The 21899-nt window shown below is 41.8% G+C and overlaps 1 protein-coding gene across 3 annotated transcripts in view; it reads right to left on the bottom strand.

Moving 5' to 3' along the window:
* Positions 1-12169: 12169 nt before the first annotated feature.
* The window catches only part of CUNH2orf73 (chromosome unknown C2orf73 homolog), a 29507-nt gene continuing 19777 nt past the window's right edge, over positions 12170-21899 (bottom strand). For all 3 annotated transcript variants that reach the window (XM_067565152.1, XM_067565151.1, XM_067565153.1), the window contains exons 4-5: positions 16608-16723; positions 12170-15556 (exon numbers count right to left, since the gene is read on the bottom strand). In XM_067565152.1, coding sequence (XP_067421253.1) covers positions 15224-15556; positions 16608-16723 — 449 coding nt within the window. In that variant the 3' untranslated portion in view covers positions 12170-15223. The remainder of the gene's footprint in view (positions 15557-16607; positions 16724-21899) is intronic.

Below are 21899 nucleotides of genomic sequence, written 5' to 3'. Positions count from 1 at the left end.
TGTGAGAAAAGATTATTGACCATGTCAGGTGTATGAATTTGTACAAATATAGTGTATAACTGTGTGAAGCACTCAGAGGTTTCCAAACAGCATTATAGAAATCTATTATAATAGTGAATGATTTAATCAATTCATTTTATTTAGTTAATTAAAATTCCTTTTTATTTCTGTAATTCTGTATGGCTGGAGCTATGCTGACAATACTAGCAAACACTATATTTACAGTAAAAATGGTGATACGTTTGTTTCCCAGTTAAAAACTTCAACTGAGCAAAATGTTATACCACACAGTGCCATTACTTTATATTTCTATCCAGAACCTTCTGTTTCCCTAATTCATCACAAGCCTTTCTTGGACGAACGTAGTGCTAGATTCCCCAACCTGCATTAGCAGGGTCTACTGTGTGCAAGGAAAGGAAGGAGAGATTCAGCCAAAGGGAAACAAAGGATAGCTAGGCTTACACTGGAGGAAGCAGTTTTTATCCATGCTGAGATGTCCACAGATAACTTGCCAGTGGAGACTGCAGAGGCAACATGCTGAGTCAGCACATCCCCAGGCCATGCTACCTACTGGTCATTTGCCAGGCTTTGCTGGCCCCCGAAAGCTCCTGGTGGTGGCTGCCCTGCACCAACAGAACCTTCCTCCAGTGGCTTCTGCTGGTGGAAAGCCCAAAGTAAAGTAAGGTTGAATACAACTGAGGATCTGTGAACCCAGAGGCCAGGGTGGTAAGGGTTCCTGTTATCCTGAGAAGACAACAGCAATATGGTGCCCCAAGGTAACCCAGAAGGTAGAGTTGTTCTGTGCAAGAGAAAAGAGAAGTCTTACTTTCTAGGATTTTGTTCTCCATTATATTTCAAAATAGCTATTACAATATGTTGCTATTTTGATTACAGCGTTCTTAGAAAACAGGCGAACCATCCTGTCCCACAGATTGCTTAACTGCAATTGCTGCATAGTGACTTCAGTGTGTGGGAATGAATTTATTCAATATTACTGTGATTATTTTCCACTTATGGCCTCGGTGTGCTTTCAACAGTCAGTGAAAGAGCTTCTTGAACAGGGGACTGCCATCTCCACGGCCCTTAGTCTCACACTTTTCAAGAGTGCACCACACACTGCATATTTAGAAGAGCAATGACTGGACACTTCAGAAGACTTGCTTTCCACCCACAGTGACCTATAGCACATGTAGTGGGTCACTTTAATCCCACCTGCATATCTCATGGGGCATGGTCAGGAAGCCTAGTGATCCCCACTCCAGGGAGGAAGGTCTCTCTATAGCAGAGTGGTGGCAGATTATACCTGAAGAGAGCCTTGAAGGCTAAGAGAGGATTTTATAAATCTTTCAAGACAAGGCGAGGGAAGTGCATAAGACTGCCATAGATTTCTATGGGAGCATAGTGACTGCATCCTTATGGCTAATCACTGAGTGGAGAGGGAACTCCAGTGGTAAGAAAACCTCATTGCTAGGAAGATGCTGTTTTGTTTTTTTAATTTCCTCTCCCTGAAAAATGGGGCTGATGTTTTGGAAAATTTCTTGTTAGTATCAAGGTCAAAGTGGAAACAGTTTAAAATGTGTATGTTTCATGTCTGAGGTTATGTCTACACTAGCAGTTTTGTCGGTAAAATTTTGTTGGTCAGGAGTGTGAAATCCCCCCCCCCCCGACCGACATAAGTTTCACTGACAAAAACACCGGTGTAGACAGCATTCTGTCGGCAGGAGACGCCCTCCCACTGACATAGCTACCGCCATTTGTTAGGGGTGGTTTAATTATGCTGATGGGAGAGCTCTCTCCTGTCCACATAGAGGAACTACAGAGGCAACCTTACAGTGACGCAGCTGCAGCGGTACAGCTGTGCTGCGGTAAGGTCTGCAGTGTAGATATAGCTGGAGATAAGCAATTCAGTGATCCCATAACCTGTCGGTCAATGAACTGGCTAGTGTGCATGTGTCGCACTGCCCTCTATTGGATGAAATAAGAATGGCTCAACTGTGTGCCCTGGGCCATAGTTTCTCAACCTGTGGTACGCGTACCCCCCCGAGGGTACATGAGACATAGGCAGAGGGTACGCAGCAAAAAACCCAGTGAAGGGAGGCGGGTGGCAGCCACCGACTTCTGGGGAAGCCAGACGGCAACCTCCTGCTTCCCTCCCGGTCCCAGCTCCCAGCTGGGAGGTAGACGGCAGCTGCTGCAGTTCTGGGAAGCCAGGTGGCAGCTGCCCATGTCCCACCCAGTCCCAGCTCCCAGGTGGGAGCCTGGTGGCAGCCCCGTGCGCCCTGTGGTTGCCACTCATCCCCCAGCTCTGAGCTGAGAGACAGCCTCCCGCATCCTGGCTTGAAGACAGGCAGCACCTGCCTGCCACCTGCCCACATTCCCGGGTCCCAGCCTATGCAGAAGCCTCCTCCGTCCCAGCTTTGAGCAGGCGGCAGTCGCCCACCTCCCAGGCTGGCAGCCAGGTGGCAGCCATCACAACTTGCCCAGGTGGCAGCTCCCCTCCCCAACTCAAAGCCCGGTGCCCAGAAAGCCAGGTGGAGAGCCCAGCAGCTTGCCCCTTCCTGGAGTCAGGCTCTACCCACAGGTTTACTTGTCAGTTTCACTGATCTAGCTGAGCAGTGAAAGTGACAACTATGACAGCCCCAGATTTTACCAGTATAAAAATCTTAAGAGGGGCCCACACAGTGTGATTTGCCCCAGGTCCGCACCCCCCTAGGGATGTCCCTGGGGAGCGCTGCTATCCACTCTAGTGGGTCGCTAGTGCCTGCTCATACCTCACAAGTTCCCGCCTGTGTGAGGAGAACAGCACGTGACCCCGCCATCAGGCCATAGTGATTGGCTGGCGTTGACCTTTGCTCCTATATGGAGGAAGGGGAGGAGGAAGGAGGGGAGAAACAGCAGGGGGTTTTGTGATCTGCCACAGCCACACAGCACTGCAGAACTCAGAACTCTCCTGCTTTATGAGAAATAGAGTTGTCCAGTAGTAAAGGGGGAAAAGATTGTATTTCTCAGAGTGGAAAATTGAGTGGGGGTACTTATTACAATTTTCATAAGTTAGGGGGTACTTGCTACTTAAAAGGTTGAGAAACACTGATATACAGAATAAAATACACCCTGAAGTTCTAGGGGGTCACAAATTTGTTCCCGTACCAAATTTGTAATGCTATTTCAAAAGCTAGGGACTTTCACTTGCATCTTTAGGTGAAAGTGAAGTCAAAATCACAGGCAGTGATTGGTATTAACCTCAACTGCGTCTTCTGTCAAGGATTTGCTCTTATAGCTCAATGGGGAACAGCATCCAAGTGCGTGGAATTGATCATAAATAATTTCCATTTGGTTGCCATGAAAAATCCTTGACTAAATACCAAGCTTGGGAGATTCCAGTCTTTGGTGGATCCGTGCCCCTTCATTCTGCCATTTTGGGCACTCTGGGGAACATTTCATTTCCTCCTCCCTGGACATAGATGGCACCTGAGCTGAAGAACCAGTGTAGTCCCATTGCACAAGGGAAGGACTGGATGTGGGGCAGGGGAGGGGCAGAGGATAGGGACATGTGCAGGATAAGGATGAACCAGGGGATTCAGGGGACATGGATTGCCATATCTATCTTCATGTTCACTGGAGAAGCCTCCCTGAAACAGGAGGGTGGGGAGATCCAGCACATGGCTCAGATATTCAGGCTGATGCTGTGCTCTTGATTTCAGCCTCACTGTTTATTTAGCAAAATGGGAGGGTCCTGCTGTTTCTAAAATTCAAGGTGATGAACAAATTCCTCATGCGCATTTCTGTGTACTCCTCCTTAGGATAAGCCAGAGTCCTGTACTCATGCTCATATTTTACTCTGACATACATAGGAACTCTAGCCAAATGCTCCTATAGTACACTCATAGGGGAAGTGGGCAAACAATTTGTGTTTTCAGCTGAAGCACACAGGAATAGAAATGTCTAGGAAGTGTTGGGGTTTTGTTGTTGTTGTTTTTTTTTTTTTTTTTTTTTAAGTAATGACATGGGAAAGACTGTAAATTTGGGACATTAATTTTTAGAGATTAGATTTTTTTCCACACGGTAGAATTTATTTCACTAATACTAACAAACCCAGACAACAAATTAATAAACTTTTGAAGGTAACTTATCTGTCAGCACAATAAAGCTCCTGAATAGGATACAAAACAATATCAACTACAGTGACTCCACTAACAACAGACAGCCAATTGGTTAGCCAGGACGTATATCTCAAGCCAAATTTATTCACCTCAGCTTAACATTCATTGTTGATCATGGCAAGAAGCTTTGACCCCACGAGACACTTTCTGGGTACTTTCTAGTACTCGACAGAGGGCCAAATGGGAGTTCTGAGGAGCTTTTAGCAGATAAGGAAATAAAAAGAATAATGAGACTCTTTGCTTATCCAGCAGGTATTCAGAGGTTCACTCATCAGTGGGATTCATGTTGTCTGAATAGCCTATCTTGTACTTTGCCATTTAACTAAATATTTTAATTGAATCTTATAGCTCTTTTGTATTGTGCAACCCTTCGACTGATTTCTAGCATTATTTACACTTTGTGTGCTAGTAGTCTTAGGGGCACTAGTTGACATCAGGGCCTCACTGTATTAGACAAACGCAGAATAAGATATAGTTTCTCCCTGCCACAGAACTCTTACAAATGGCCCAGAAAAAGGGTGGGAAGGAAAAGGGAAGCACAGAGAGGTGAAGGTCATACAACAATCAGTGCCAGAGCTGGGAACAGAGCCCAGGGCACTTGAGTCCCAGTACAGTTCCCTGAACTGTAAACTGCATTGCCTCAAAGATTCAGAAATTTAATGTCTGTTTTCTTTTTTAAAAACAAAAATCAAAAAGATTATTAAAAGAATATTGCTTCTGCTTGTACTAGCTAGAATCTTCAACAAGTTTCTGATGTAGGGAAAAATACCCTTTTACAGTCTGCATTTGGTTAAATAAATGTGGCTTAACAGAAGCCGACAGGATTTTGAGAGGATTTGGGCTCAATGAAACCACTTGCTTGAGTAAGTGTTTCAGGCTTAGGCTCTAATAGATAAATTAACTTGTTAAAATGTACTTCCAGTACTCTACATAAGAAGGTCCCAAACTTTTTTACAGTCAAAACCACAGCTTAAAAGAGAGAACATCTCATGGACTTTTCCCCTCCTATTCATGACTACACAAAGCTCTTCCCCCCCTGTTCACAACAGCAGCAATTACACACATTGGAAAGCTATATTCTTAATTCAAAGATTGGAGCTTTAGTCTGACAACTCACATTACTACAAATGGAAGCTTCACAGCTACATCTCTGCACTGAGCTGAGACTACATTCCAGTGTTTTTGCTGTACTGTAACCACTCACTTCACAATGCAGCTAACATGAGATCAGATGAAAACCACAATCCTAAGGGGTAAATCAGAACATGTGATACTGTTACAGGGCCTGAGCCAATCCCTACTAAAGTAAATGGGAGCCTTTCCATCTATTTTAATGGGAGTTGGAGCTAGCTGATAATTAAAGATCTGCTGAAAGAGACTGATTACAGAATATTTTGACTTCTACTCCAAAGTAGACTTCAGTTCATGCTAATAGTTTTTTATTAAAATGTGTTTTATTAAAAATTCCTACCATCCATCACCCCAATGCACACTGATAACACCACTCCATATGTCACAGAAATACAAGGCCATTGCAGCTTAAGCCAGCATGTAAAATGACTACCAGATGTAACTCTTGGATATTGACATCACAGGCTGTTTCATAGCTTTTCACAAGTGACCATGCATAGGGAGAGAGATAAAGCGTTACCTGCTCAATATGAGTAGCGGCCAGTCTTGCTTGGCCCAATGCAGTAGTTTTAAGAAATGAAGCCTGGGGCAGGGTAACTGCTGGTTAGCTGGATCAACTCATTGGTCTTGGTAATAAGCCATGTGGTTTATGAATTTCAGCTGTTTTGGCATTCATTTAGGGAAGAAGAGAAAAGTTGATCCATGAACTTGCCATTGGAGTAAAAGCAGAAACATCTGCCATCACCATGAATGACTTCTCAGTTATGTTCAGCAGAACAAACTTTCAGATGTTCAGTGATACTCTGATCTATTGAGATTTGTGGTGCTGATTAAAATGGGAAATTTCAGAGATAAAGTAGTTTAAGAAAATATATTTAATCTCATACACTCTGTTAAACATTAACAAGGCACTGAAATGGTTTGATACTTTCCTTGCCTGATTCGTGCAGTATGTAATTGGACATTGAGGAGTGGCAGACACTGAAGCCCCCTATTGCGCTACAGAACAGGGATCCATGGGCGGCAGCAGTGTCGTCTTTCCCCTGCCAATGTCCTTAGTCTGCAGGGATGACTTCTCAGACTGAGATGGTGGTTCACTTTCGATAGCTCATCCATCCCCCTACCTCCCTGCTGAAAATGCCCAGAGCAATGCTCTTGATGTGGTCATGCTTGTCCATCAGTAACTGGATTGAACCATTAATATTTCACAATATTAAATGGCAATGACTCCACTAGTTAAGCTATCATCCTATTCCACGTTTGAACCAGAGACCTGCAGGTGAAAGGCTCTATATCCCCGAGTCATCCAGTCCCCCTCAAAGCTCTTCTAAAAACTGAACATTAAAAAAAGTATGCAACACCCCCCCCGCATTCCACCCTCCATAAAAAAACCTACTTAGTAGCTGCCTCCTTTTGCTTTCTGGTGGGGGGAGTAGGGGGAAAGAAAGCAAGTGAGCCTAGAGAACCATCACTGAGTTTTCCAGTGAATGTACATGGCAGCCAGACACGTCAAAAAGCCATAGTCAAGTCCCCATCCCCCTATTTTGTGGCTGGACTATACTTACTGTGGGTTAAGTTCTCTGCAGGTTCATGCCGTCTTCCACCGACTAAACCAAGGCACAGGGCTCCTGGTGCTGGAACTCTGCCGTGAGAAGGGCTGGTTTTTCAGTGCACTGTCCTTTTAGCCAGGTCCTGCAGGCTGTAAGTGCAACCCTAGCAGTGAGTGAGGATTTCAGGGGTGGGAGTATGACTCATTCAGTGCAGCAGCACTGTGGCTCCGCTAACAGGGCCTCTATAGACCTATTGGACATATCCCTGGCCTTCCCCTTAAGGGTTAATCTCTGTAGAGCACAGCAGGCCCAGCTGGCACTGGGAAGTGGAATTTGCATCTCTCTGCACCACGAATAATGAATGCACCTGCAGCCCCAGACGTCTATTGAATATGCTTCTGTTGGGACTCAGGCAGGGAGAAGTGTGGAGACAGTAACTGGACCCTCCAAATATTCACTGATTCTTTTATATCCAGTATTTAAAAACAAGTCTTCAGAGAATCCTAGCAGGTTACAAAGTCACACTGTACCTGACACAAGGAGATTTATTTAATTGCATAAACAAGCAGCCCCTTAGGCAGACGAGGTGGGTGAGGTAATATCTTTTATTGGACCAACTTCTGTTGGTGAGAGAGGCACACTTGTCCCTTGAATCTCTTGGGACCCACACAGATACAACAGCTCTGCAAACAGATGTTTAAGGTAGGACGGCCACCTGTCCCAAATTGGGTGGCACAGCCCCAAAACGCAGAGTTCAAGTCCCAGTCCCAATGACTCCAAGATAGCATTTGTCTTGGATTCCCTGTGGCACTGCTCAGGGGCAGTGCCAGCCTTTTCCCAGTGGTGGTGGGGGAGGAGGGACTGAGCTGGGCCTCAAAACCCCCCTCCCCCACACTACCACAAGGCCTTCCCCAAGGCCACTCTCTCTGGCCAGGTCAGAAGCTGGAGCTGGGCAGTAGTTAGAGCCGCTCAGGGAGCCTAGGCTGCTGTGGGGAATCCCAGACCCTCCACCTGCTCTGGCAGCAGGGATATGGGCCAGGGGATGTTCTGGGCCACGCTGCCCAAGGCAGGTGGTGGGTCCAGTGCTTCCCAAAACAGTCCAGGCTCCCTGAGTGGCTTTTACCACAGACCCTCCTCTGGCCAATGGCCTGGGTAGGGCCTTAGGAGAAGAGGAGGGGCAGGGGTGGGCTCTTGGAGGGAGGAGGGGCACCTACATGTGTCCCACTTTTTCCTTTTGAAAAGGCGGTCAGCCTACGTGAAGGCGACATCAGAGAGCTGGCAAACACAAACTTAAAGAGACTAATAGAGTTAAAGCTGGAGTCGTGGGCTGACATTTGCTTATTTGTTCTCTTTTGCTGAAGCAGAATGAGCCAAGGCCAGACTCTCAGTCTAAAGCTGCCTTAGTCTCTATGAGCCCAGGGGAGGTGGGGGATGTAATCTTCCCAAGAGTCAATCCTTCACCCCCCCCCTCCCCCCACCGGACACCGCCTTTCCTGCTAGTGAAGGGGGTAATTTGCATCCTCCACTGCACCAGCATGGGTGATTCAAGCTTGTGGAGTTGACCTGTGAGAACATTGTGGCTCCTTTTATCTTCTCACTGCTGCCTGGAAGATTTTTTTACAAATCAGTGACCCAGGCAGATTGTAACAACAGCTTTTATGGTAATTCTTCATGCCTCCAAATGTTAAAAAAAAGTCACTGCACATACTGGAAACTCAAGTGCAGATTCTGGGCAGCAGCAGTGGGAAATTCTGTGGTTTAATCTTCATTGTCCATATCCCCCAAACTGTCAGCACATGCTACAAAGAATTCTTTTAATATTTTCAAGTCTCTGGTTCTTCATGATGAAGCTTCTGATTTAAAAAAGTCAAACAAAACCTTGCTTTGCATATGAATTTATTAACTAAATAACATGAGGTCATATCACTTCCATACACACTTCATGTTGAAACCCCTGGGAGAGGACTCAGGGGGTAGAAAGCTCTATGGGGACCCCTTGGCAGAGTTCCTTGTTGTATCATTGTGGCCTCTCCCAGCTAGGAACGACTCAAGAGGCCTACTCATAACAGGAGGAACTGAACAGATCGCTAGGGAATTGCAGAGAGCCTGGGACACTCTGGAGCCGTGGCTGCATGGTGCTATGCTACTAGGGATCCTCTTGCAGAGGGGGGTCCATGGAATAGCTACAAGGCTGTTTTACTTTTTCTCATTAAGCTAGAGAGGTGTGAGGATGGAGGTGCAGTCAATATGTCAGGAATATGAGATCAGTGAAAAACGTAGCAACCCCATTGGTAAGCAGTTGTTCAAAAAGGGGATCGACATCACAGATGTTTCACAATGGGGATTATACCCTCCATTGTTATTATTTCTCCTTCCTAGCAGGACAGGCCATCTCAAGAATATCACCCACCTGCTCCACTCCACTGGCTCCTCATTCAATGCAGAGTCAGGTTCAGTTGAGAGCAAAGGAGGAAAAGATGGGGCAAGGAGGAAGAGAACCTACTGGAGGGAACGCTGAAGAAGGGGAAAATCAATAAGGTAGAAAGTACTACATGCTGGTTAATACCATCAAAGGTCTCCATGGTTGTAAAAACAAATGCTTTCTTTATTAAGAGGATTATTTACAGAGATACTGCTGCTGCAGCTGGCATTCCAGTCATGAGCACAGACTGACTTCCTCCTGGTGCCTCTTCAAAACTTCCCTCCTGCAACCTATGCTCCTACCTCCAAGTTCCATGCAGGTTGCTACAGGAAGAGAACCAAGCAATGAGAGTCAAAGTGAGCATCTGACAGTGTCAAAAGCAGATAGATTGATGAGTATGAGTATGAAACAGAGCCCTAAAATTGGGAAGGAAAGGTCATTAGTGAGTTTGTGAGGGCAGTTTCAGTGGCACGAACAGGGTGGAATCCAGACTGGAGGGGATCTAGGAAGGAGTTGGAGACGAAATCAGAGCCCTGAGTATAGATAGCTCATTCAAGGAGCTTAGAGATGAAGGGGAAAAATGCAATGAGACAAAGAAGGGAGGCATGAGGGCAAGTGAGGATTTCTTCAGGATACAGAAGAGAGCCTGCCTGGATTCTGAAGGGTGGGAACCAGAGGAGGGAGTGACTGAATGAGATGGGGAGGGAATGAGGGAGGGTGAAAGAAAGATTAGGAGCAGGAAGAGGATGAGATAGAGTTGACAAGGTGAGATGCTTGTTGTGGGTACAAGCATGGAGACCTCAGTGTAGGATACAGGTTTAGATGAGGCATCAATCCAAAGAGAGAGAGAGAGAGAGAGAGAGCGTGCATGCACAGTAACAAAAATATGGCTATCAGCAAATCTTAGAACACTTTTGCGTGAATCTGACTTATTTTTTTCTTGTCTGCATGGCATAGAAGTGTCTGGTTCACAAACCTTAGCCTACACACCAAAGCTTGTGTGTTGATTTTTATGCAGTCTTATCTTACACGTCCAAGCTGCTGTATCTTAAGTCTGATTCCCACCTTCTCTGCTCTTTAGAAGCAGCCTGAATACCAGTAGACAGGAAGGGGCAGGGTAGGAGAAGGCTATTTGCAGCAGGATGCATTAGAGCCATGCCACAGGAGCCACTGTTGTAATGGCAGCCATGGAGTGGCTTTGCAGCCACTCTATTTGGGGAGGATTCCTTCCATTTCACCTGCACCCCAGCATTTAAGCTCTGTGCTGGATGGGAGGATTGGGCCACACAGTAGGCATAAGGAATAGGCACAGTGGGATCATGGATACTAACTGAAATATACATGGAATAGAGTATATAGTATAGAGATTCCTTAGCACTCAGACAGAGCCACACTAGATAGTACAGTAGTTTGAACAGCACAGAAGTACTTTTCAGCATGATACAGTCTTAAGAGACTATATCCTTGTCAAGGGGTGCTCCACTCACCGGTGATCTGGCACCTCCTCCTGGTCGCTCTGGGGATTAGCTTCCAAAGTAGATATCCCCATCCAAGGTTGGCACACCATCATTCTGACTCTGGTCTGCAGCTCTCCTCACTCCAGGACCCACAACATCTCCCTTGTGACTTAGCCCTCTGGCTAGGTCACTCACCGTTCCCCCTTCCAGGGCACAGTCCATCAGTAGTCCTAGGCAGTCCTCCCATTCACTGCCTCTGTTCTATGCCACACCCTCAGGAGAACCTATACCCACCCTCTTCTCCAGGTTCCAGTCCTGGAGCCCTCAGCTCAGCAGTTCTGGGCTTCCACTCTTTGTCTTTTATAGCTCCTTCACTGGACTGCTTCCTATCACATTGGTTCCCCTTCTCTTCCCAGTAAGGGACTTCTTCCTACAGCCTTTCCCAAATGCCTAGCTGATAGCTGGCTGCCTAGTTTTATAGGCCCCACCTGTTCCTGCACAGGTGATACTCTCTCCAAACAGCTGCCTCCAGCCTAAAGCTCCCGTTTGCAGCCTAATTAGCTGATGGGTCCCACCCATCCCAACCCAGCTCTTGCTGGGCTAATGTGGAGAGCTCACTCCATCACAATCCCCTTCTACCTTTGATACTGGTGTTGATAGTTAAGATTTAGCTTCCTATAGCCCGATGTGGCACCTTCTGAAGTCAATGGAAGTTTTGCTATTGGCTCAAATAGGAATGAGCTCGGTGCGTTAAGGAAAATTGTCCCATATCACAGCTCTAGTCTGTTGCAGTGGGTAATTTAGCAAATAGATGTTTCCCATCTTTTTCAGACCAATCTATTGTCCTGATGCCATGAACCCAGTTATTGTTATTTTAAATTGGTGTGTGAGGGCACCTACCAATTGCTGCACTTTGACATACCATTTCTCTCTTGAAGAATCAGACTTGATCAAACTTTCGACATTTCTTGTACTCAGTTAACAAGAACAGGTTTTCAGTGAGATTTACATTTCTATATGGACATAATTTACTCTCTCCACTTAGAGACGTCCCAGGAGCGTACTTTAATCATAAGCTGGTTTGTTAAAATGGCTTAGCAGGATAATTACATTTTTCTTTTGGCATGTTTGTCTATTGTCCTATCCTATGAACAACAATAATGTAACTTTGATGGAAAGGAGATGTTTTCAAAGTATTTATAAAATAAATTTAAAGACAATTTCCAGTTAAACAAAACAGCATGCTTTTCTGTATGTATAATAGCTAATAAAATGCTTTCACTAATGCTTAATGCAAATAAAAAGTATCATTAATGTGAAAGAAATTTGTTAAAGCAACAAGTGTTCAATGCACAGAAGATCAAGTGTGCTCAGATGGCAGAAGTCCCAAATTGCTGCAGAATGGACATGATCAAAAGAGCAAGGTAGCTACAACAAACCACAAGAGAGTCTTAGAACAAATTTAATACGTTCAAAAGGTAGATCTCAGACAGAAGAATTCATCAAAAAAAATATAATATACAGGTACATACAGATGTTAGTGAATACAGGTGCTGGTGAACTATATGGTTACAAAATTATGTATTTCTAGCCCTACTATTATGTGTGTGAACTGAGTAGAACTGTTAACTACTTAAGTTAATGATCATCTTTCCTTTGACTATATCTCATACCATTTTAGCATTACACCTTTGGATAATTTTATATATCACTCACACACACCCACCCCACCACACTCTATTTGTTCTGTGGTATCAGGTTTGATGGTTTGTTTTGATATGAACAGTCCTGATTTAATATAATGGGAACTGTTTTATAATTTGATGCAAGAATATCTTTGCCTCTAATGATTATTTATCTAATTAAGGCTACATGGAATTCATTTATTCAGTACGTCAAGACTGCAATTGGTGGGGAGGTTACAGAAATTTCAATTGATAGATATAGACAGACGCAGGTAGTCTTGAGTTGTAAAATACTGTTGATATTTTGGATAATATATGGTTGTACAGCCAGACCTTTTACAACTTTTTATGAATAAGGTACTCAAGCCTCTAAGAAGTGGCAAAATTAAGGTGGTTTGGGTACTGGTCATAGAGTTTTCTTTTTAGTAATGTGTATGCATACTCATGTATACATGTGTGCTTTGGAGGTTAGGCTAGTGCCAGAATTCTTTATGTAATCTTTGTATGTTTTTCCATTGTTTTTAGTGTTTGTGTTTTGTTTTTTAATGGATGTATTCAATGGTACTCTCAAATGGCCCTTAGCAAATTTAGCTGTATGGTAACAAAATTTTTGTTTTGAAAATAGCTTTGTTTTATGTAAACTTCTGATTTAATATGATGCTAGACTTCTGGTGCTTCACATGAAAAGCAGTCTGCTGTTCAAAAGATGCTTGAGCACTGGTTTCAGCTTTCTGTGTCAGGTATGCAAAGTCTTTTTCCAATAATAAATAATAATACTTAACTTTTATATAATGCATTTTGTCAGTAGATATCAAAACACTTCACAAAGTAGCTGTGATTGTTTAACCAGGTACCTGGTGGTTCTAATCTGCTTTGCTTACTATTGTCTTGAAGAGGTTGAAATAGAAGCCAAAGATAATGCAGTGTAGGGGTATTCTGTCCATGCTTTTTCATGCCCATTCCCTATGCCAGTAACAAGAAGGGCAATGATTTAAGGAGTTTCTATGCTGGCTGCACTCTACTGGAACATCTATCTTATATTGGAGTGATCCTTCTGGTGGTGGCCATGCTTCCTTTATAGCTAAAAACCACTGGCATTGTAGCCCAGTCAAGCAACTGCAGTCCAGCAACTGTCCCTTTATACTTCTGTATTAGCATTTTTGCAAAATGTTTCAGTTTTTCTCCATTTGTTCATTTCTAACTAATTTCCTACACACATACTTTGTTTGTTACTTCACTACAACCTGACAGTCCATTGTATAAGTAATCAAAAGATTTAATGAATAGAATTTAAAAAAACAAAATTATATTATAATTACATTATAATATAGTTATGACCAATAGGGAAATATCGGTATCCACAGTCAATATAGTAATGATGGTAGATACTGAATTACATGTAATTAATACAGCTAACATGTACGTTAAAGAGCCAAACCATGCCTCTGATATGGTATACAGCTCCCACTAACATCAGTGGAAGTTATATCTGAAGGCCAAATTTGGTCCCTAAAGTGTCAAGCAAAACAAGTAATCAGCACTATATATATGCAGTTCCTTTTAACTTTTAGCTATACTATATGGGATCTACCAATCCTAGGTAAACATTGTTTCAAAATAAATTCCAAAGAATATTTGAAAGATTATTTCCCCAGGTTTTTGCTATTATTCTTTGTGAAGAGAACATATAACATGGTTATAACGTCCTTTTCAGAGAAGAAAGCTAGAAATCAATCTTTCATTGTATTCACTGAAGTAAAATTCATAAATTAACCTCTCCAATATATAAGAGGAGCTGTTTAAGAACTACAGATAACAACTTGCTTCACTGTTTGCTAAAAAACTGTAGGTTATAACTGAAACCAAAACTTTCTCTGTTTCCCTGAGACAAAGTGTAAGGGGGGAATACTTGTTGGGAACCACAATAAGGGGTGCAGTTTAAAAAAAATTAGGGAAATACTCCAATTAGTAAAAGTTTACCCATTCGTCTCTGAATTAATGGATTTTCTCTAATATTAAGGAAAAGTCTACAGCAGTTCAGATCTCTTCTGCATTCTTGGCACGTAATAGATTCAAACAAGAAGAGTAGCTCAAGTCTGTAAGAAAATATCCCACCCCCTGACCCCAAGAAAGAAAAGGGTTTACTCCAAAGTTGTCCTTGTTAACTTTTTAGGGTGGTAATACACATTATTTTTGCATTCCTGTGGGCTGCAGCAAATTGTCCTCCTTGACCGTCATTGTTTCCTATGGAAATAACAATGGCTTCCATTTATCACAAGCTGACAATATGGCATGTGAAATCATACTCCACACTGCGGCATCGAAGGAGATAATGCATGTCACAACTGTGTATGTTAAAAACCAGCAATCAGCACTAAAACCAAACACTGTAACTGGTGTTTCTATTATTTGAAAAAAGTACATTTTCAAGAATCATAATCAAAAGTGTTAATGAACTCAAAGTCAGACTTGGTACAGAATGTATACAAACAGTCAAGATGACTGTGTTCAGCCTAACAAGGAAATCAATTCCACCTTAAAAACTCCATAGTTCTTATGGACATACAGTTTTCTAGAAACATCAAAGTACAGTGCAGCTGTTGTTTTATCAAAGGAGGTCTGTGTTCCCGCTAACAATTCACTGGTGTCATCTTGTGTTTAGTATTATTGATATTAGACCAAGCAAATGCACTGGCTTGCATCATGATTCTAGGCTCCCTTTATTTTAGTGACTGATGGTGATATCTGTGATTGTATGTTTTTATGTTCAGGAGGTAATCTATCCAGCGATTTATCGAGGACCTTTCATTGCTAGACATTATGACTCTTCCCCAGCAGGATGGATAACATCCACTTCAGTTGCCTGAGAAATGCCTGAACCCTTCTGTCCTCTCACAGGGATTCTGGGGTATGTCTTGGCTGCTTCTCTAATGTCTGGTTTTGATAAGTGAGTTTCACAGCCTAGTGTCTCCTGGGAATTCTGCAGGCAGAGACTCGGTGAGGTCATTTGGCTTTCCACTGAGTTTCCTTTCTCTGTTTTTGGCTGTTCCAGTGTGCATGACCCTCTAGCACTCAGGAATACTTCTGTTCCCTTAGGAACTATCGGCCCACTCACTGGTTTTATCTCTGTCCACACAAAAGTTCCATGTCGCTGGAAAGGGAAACAAGGCTGACGTTAACCAGGGAAGCATAAGCAGTTAGTAAATGCAGCTGTGAGCTGAGTTCATTTATTAGCTCAAGTGCTGGCAAAACATCCACTTGTTTCTCCGTCTCTCTACTGGCCATCAGCCTAGGTCCCAATAGCTGCAGGCAATGGAATAATGGCTGGTCTGTCAGCCTTTTTTATTCATGAAATGGGGCACGGCAGGAAAACTTGGAGATAAGCAACAAATAAAAGAAAATGCATCTTATTTTCTCTGGTTCACAACCATTCTGCCACACAGAGTGTGTGACTTGCATATGGCTCTCCTGTGCAAGTCTAATAATATCAGATTTCATTTCTTGCTACATGGGTTGCTATGGATACAATTCTAAACTGCTGCTTTTGTAGGCCAGGAGATTTATGACTGCATCCCAAATGATTTTGTCCATTAGGGTTGCACAAGAAGGTTTTCTTTTTTATAAACAGAAGTGGGAACAAACAAAAGGCTGTACTCTTCAAAATGTTTCTAACAATTGAATTTTGCATTTCGGGCCTGATTCAAAGCCTACCAGAGTCAAAGGAAGTCTTTCCACTGATTTCAATTGTTTTTGGATCAGGCCCATAATTACTGATTTGTAAGAAACACACAGAAAACCTGTAAGAGACGAAGACTGACAAACCTTTCGGACATTTACTTATGGAGTGGCTTCAAAATACACATTGGGCCTGGTTCCGATCGCAGACAATTTTTACTCCACTGACCTCAGGGGTAAGTGAGAGCAGAAACAGACCTATTTGGAAATCCAAACTGTGTGATTTATCATCAGAACATTTATCTATTATTAAAGGTGCCGGAAACCACGGTGTTATGATGCACACAAACACAGAATGACATGTGTTTAAGTTATATTAAAAAGTGTCATTAATATTAAATCCTGGCAATTCTAAAGCATGTGACAGCATTTCTTACTTTTAAAATAGTTAGTCGGAAGTTCGTGAGTAAACTTACTCCTCCAGCTTCCCGCACGCTATTCATCATACAGGATGCACATTGTCTTACCTTTCCTCGGATGGGTTCATTAAGAGATTTTCTGGCATTGTACTGATGAATAAAGGAGATCCGCTCCTGTAAAATTTTTGGAAAGCTTGTTGATGTTCTAGGAGTTGCAAGTGGAACTGGAAATAAAAAAACAATATTGTTATGAAGTCAGGGCAAAGATATATGGTGTGCCCTTATGTTGTAAAGCATAGAATCACTATTGTTTAACAGCTCTTACAAATGTACTAGATGCTGCACAAAAACACAAAAGAAAAAAGATGATAGATGCCTATCCTGAACTGTTTAAAATCTGAAATCTTATATGTTTACAACTAAGAACCTTATCATGCGACTTATACCATATTGGCAGATATGGACTTCATGCAGAATCAAGACCTAAATTTGGTGGAAATTCAATTATTCTTAGAGGGTGTAAGTTAAAAATGATTCTATTATTTGTATTAAGAAAAATTTAAAGACAACTGGTTAACTGGCTCTATGTATTGATAACAGCACTTAGCTCTTATATAGCTCTTTTTGTTTAATGATCTCAAATAGCTTTGCAAAGGAAGGGATGGATCATTATCAATATTTTACAAATGAGGAAACTAAAGCACAGCGGTAAGCTGTCTAAGATCTTTGTTCCACATCAAAGTCAGTGGAGAGCTGGGAACAGAACCCAGTGCTTTTCCCATTGTGTCAAGATGTTTGAAGTTGCTAATGTTCCATCTTCTATTTCACCCAGGTTTTACTTGGAGATACTCATAAGAGAACAAAACACATATGGAGGGTATTTTAAAAATATTTTAAATTATAACTGTATGATAAAACAGAATGATACAGAAGCTTCACAACAAGAAAAGGCCTGATAATTCCCTCCAACGTCAATGGAAAGAGTCCTGTGGACTTTGGAGGGAGCTGGATTGGGCCTTTAATCATTAAAAGGACAACAGCAAAGAGTGCAGGCAAGGAATGAATGTGGTGATGGGTGGCTGAGCTAGCCTCTCAGCGCTAGAGATGGTCCTTTCACATCATGGCCCAAGCACACTAGCAGACAAGTGTGAACAAGTTTATGCTGATGCTGCCCAGGCTGGATCTGTTCTGGGGATAAACAGAGAAATTCAGCCTCCAACATTGTCAGCGGGACACTGGTCATAAGCACTAAAATTCACATAAATACACTTAGGAAATTGTATTTAAAAATATCAGTATATGAATGAATACATCAATGCACTCATCCTAACTCAGAATATATAAACACAGTGAACGAACTGTGCTCCTGGGCACCATAGAGAGGTAAAGGGCAAATCAGGCACAAGGATGATAACATACAGTCTTTTGGTAGAATCATATTAGAGGAAACAAGATACATCACTGGGTAGACATGGAAACAGGAGGTCAATAATGTGTTCTGCAAGGTCAGCAAGGGTGGATTCTGGAGTCCATGTTTAAGTGCTTGGATGTCACACATATCAAGCTTAAATGAATATGCAGACCACTTTGTAAAATGAATCTTTTAGTCTTTTTGCAAATTGCAAACTCTGTCAACTAGTTTTTCGTTACTGGAGGTGTAGGATCTCGCTAGCATTTAGTGGTACATTATTCTGGTACAAGTTAATAACAACTGTATGCATTTTGCTCATGTGTTAAAAGTGGCAAATTAGCAATGCTCAGACTCAAAAGATCCTGAAGAGCAATGAACTGAACTAGTTGAAGGAGCAGGTTCCAGTGATTAAAACTTGGGACTGGGAGTCTTGCTTGGTTGCTACCTTGCTGTGTGACCTTGTGTAGGATAAGTAATTTCTTGTGCCTCAGTTTCCCTATCCACAGAAGGGGGAATAATAATACCTACCTTTCCCACAGAAAGGTTGTGAAGCTTTGTGAATTGTCATTGTGGTTGTAAGGCACACTGAAGGTTTTGGGTGAAAAGGGCTATAGAAATATTACATTTCACTTAAGACGTCTAGAAACATCTTACTTTGGGACTATTGCAAAACTATGTGTTGAAGTGTCCGCAGTATATTTGTGGGGCATATATACATCTGTAGCTATCCCCAGATTCCCATGTTTTAAGATTGAGCGGGGTACACTACAAGCTGCTAAGCTGTTTTCTGGTTACTGCACCAGCAATCTGTTCAGGTAAAGAAAGCAGTATGTATTTCAATATAGGTATGAATTGCATATCTAGCTTCCAATTTCAGTACTTCATAACTGGATGTTGGAATTCTATGAATGCAGATTTTATAGTAAGTCTGAAAAATAAACTTATATAAACAATTGTATTACTTCATGAGTTTTCTACTGGAATATAAAATAGCAGAAATACCAAATGTGCTAGAAGCTGTGAATAGTCATAACATTATTAATTCAGTAGATTGTGTTTTTGTTACAACTGAGCAAAGCTTCATATATTAGTTTGCTGTAGAAACTCTTGCAAAGCAACAACAACAAAAAAAAGATTCTCTCACTGTTTAATTTCTAGTCAATTAAATATGGATGGAATATTTTTATTGGAGCCCTGAAAAGTGGCATTTTCTAGTTAAAATGTAGAATTTGAATTGGCCAAACAATTATAATGAATGTCATCTGATGTTTTTGTCAATCCTCAAATAAATTATTAGTGAACATTTTTCCTCTATAGGTGATCAGTAATATTTGTCAAATTATTCACAAATTATTTCCGTAAATTGATGAATTATTCACAAATAATCTGTTTCAGTGTAGTAAGTCTGATAAATAAATTCAAAGAAGTGATATTAGTTCATGAGTTTTCTATTGAAATATGATATAATTTATTATGAATGTGCTTCTGTTATCTAATATTCCAGTAGAAAACTCAATGTAATAATAAATATTCCCAATTTTTCTTCATGTGACAGAAAAGTAGAGAATCAAACTTAAGAGTCTATTGTAATTTAGCAACATGTGCCCTGATCCCACAAACATGGATATACTTAACTTTAAGCAGGAGAGTAGTTCCGTTGCATGTGTGTTAGTGTTCTGCCTAATCAGGGCCATGATGATGACCAAAGTATTTCTATAAGGGACTCAGATACTACAGTGGTAAAATGCCTAGACAGAGAGTTATACTAAACCATCTACTTCTCTGTGTTTGTGAGTTGCCCTAATATAACATGAGTTTTGCATCTGATCGTCATTTGATGGAGTCTTTAAGCCAGATCCCCAGCAAGTGTAAATAGGTGCACATAAATAAAATTCAAATAGGACAAATTATATAAAGTTATAAATTACAGCCAAAATCGCTGTTATCAACTATATTAACTGCTGAAATGGCTCTAGAAGGCTGAGTAGGGAGGAGCCTTACAAAGCTGAATAGGCAACAGTCAGTGCAGTTCTGTATCACTTAGGAATACACTAGCTTTTAATTTATTATTATTATTTTATTATTCTTTTAGATGGCAACATTGAGATACACATAAAAATCTCCCATTATTTTTTATCTCTGTAAAGTCAAACAAGCAGGAACCATACATTACTTCCTAGAGAATATCTCAGCATTTATAACCTTTTAAGGAATTGAGCCATATAACATGCCAATTCCAAAGTATAATCTTCCTCTCTTATAGAAGCTGAAGCCTGAATGCCAACAGACAACTGGCTCAACCTCAAAATGGCAAACATGCCAACAAATGGAAATCATCACTTTTCTTATTAATGGAATAGCATGATTTGAAGTGAGATGGTCTGGGTTTGTGAGCAATATCCCCAAAATCAATCATCCAAAATGAACTGCTTTATTATTTATATTTAAATATAGTATTGAGGAGTATTCTGAAGGCAGAACTCTAGATCCACCTATATGGAGAAGCAGAGGTACTGGTACACCCCAAGAAGGAGAGAGGTTTCTGCCAGTACTGGATCTTCGGGCCACATTAAATGCCCTACCTCACCTGACCCTCTCTTTAGCAGAAGACTGCATTCTATGCACCAGATCCAATGCTGCTCTCCTGGTTAATACAACCACCTCAATGGCTGAAGCATTGGCATCCCACCCTACTATTTGAACTTACACAGTGAGGCTCTGCCAGCTGCTTCTCACAGTTGAGACTAAAGGGAGCCCCTACACATCAAGCACCTTGCTAAGCGAAGTGGGTGGGAGAGAAGATTCAATAATAAATACTGGGCCCAAGCCTCTACTCTGTGACACCAGATTGATGGCAGTATTATCTATTGACTTTAGTGAATTTACTCTAACATAAAACCTGTGTAACGGACTAGAGAATCAGCAGGCTTTCTATTGTGAAAGCACTGCTAACACAGACATCCTTGTGCTTAGTTTGCTTGGTTTTGGCTGTGTTAAAATAAAATTAGAGACCCAGATCCACAGCTGATATAAATTATGATAGGTCTATTAAAGCCAATGGAGCCATGCCCATTTATACAATATGAGGATGTGGTCTGGAGATTTGACTCATCACTACCTCCTACATATTGTACTATTTAATTTATGCTATTAAAATACATTATTTACAATCTTACAAATCTACCTTTTTTTTTAATAGTGCAGTTATATTACCAAACCAATTCTAAGAAATGTGATTTCTGTATGTATATAATGTGTGTGTCATGAGTCAAATGACACCTTCAAGACAGCTGAGGAGAAGCCAACTTGCCTTTGATATATCAAATACTGACTGCACAGGATGAAAAGAATATGGCCTTTAATTCATGTTGGTTTAAAAAAAAAAACAAAAACAGAAGTGAATAATTTATTTTCCCGTAGATACAGCTCTGCTGCATGAGAAATATTTGTTGCTCTTACAGTGGATGGCAGCTAGACAGTTGTTGGGTGGCATACTACACAAAGAATACTTTCATTTTTTGGCATGGGATAGTATAGCATAGCTGAAATACCAGAGTCCATGACTAATTAAGTGGATAGATGAACAAATGATTAGATAAGATTTAATTGGTATTAACATTCTTATAGACTAGTTATTGTGTCTCTCTTTGAGGAGCAGACCCTCAGTTGCAGCTGAGCAAAACTCATTGCAACTGAAGGAACAGAGGGGCACGGTGGTGCCCTTTGCACCTTTGATCCTGGGACTGCCATACATCAGACTGGTCCCTTGGCAAAGCTGAGCATAGACTGAGGCTACTTTAACTTGTGCCAGCTACCAATGGCTCCAAGGAGCTGTTACAGCATCTGGGGACCACCACAGCACTGGCAGCTGGCGACAAGAGCGTTACATAGCAGCTGCTGGAGCAACTCTGCCCCATCCCCACCCAGTGATTTTCAGAGGAGAGGTCCTCCAAGGACCAGATCCACCATGCTTAGGGCCACTTCAGAGC

Source organism: Emydura macquarii, unplaced genomic scaffold (assembly GCF_026122565.2).
Source record: "Emydura macquarii macquarii isolate MOO-44397 ecotype Brisbane River unplaced genomic scaffold, CSIRO-AGI_Emac_v2 contig_2676, whole genome shotgun sequence".
NCBI classification, from domain to species: domain Eukaryota; kingdom Metazoa; phylum Chordata; order Testudines; family Chelidae; genus Emydura; species Emydura macquarii.
The sequence above is the reverse complement of the archived record's forward strand: the minus strand, read 5'-3'. Positions and strand labels throughout refer to the sequence as shown.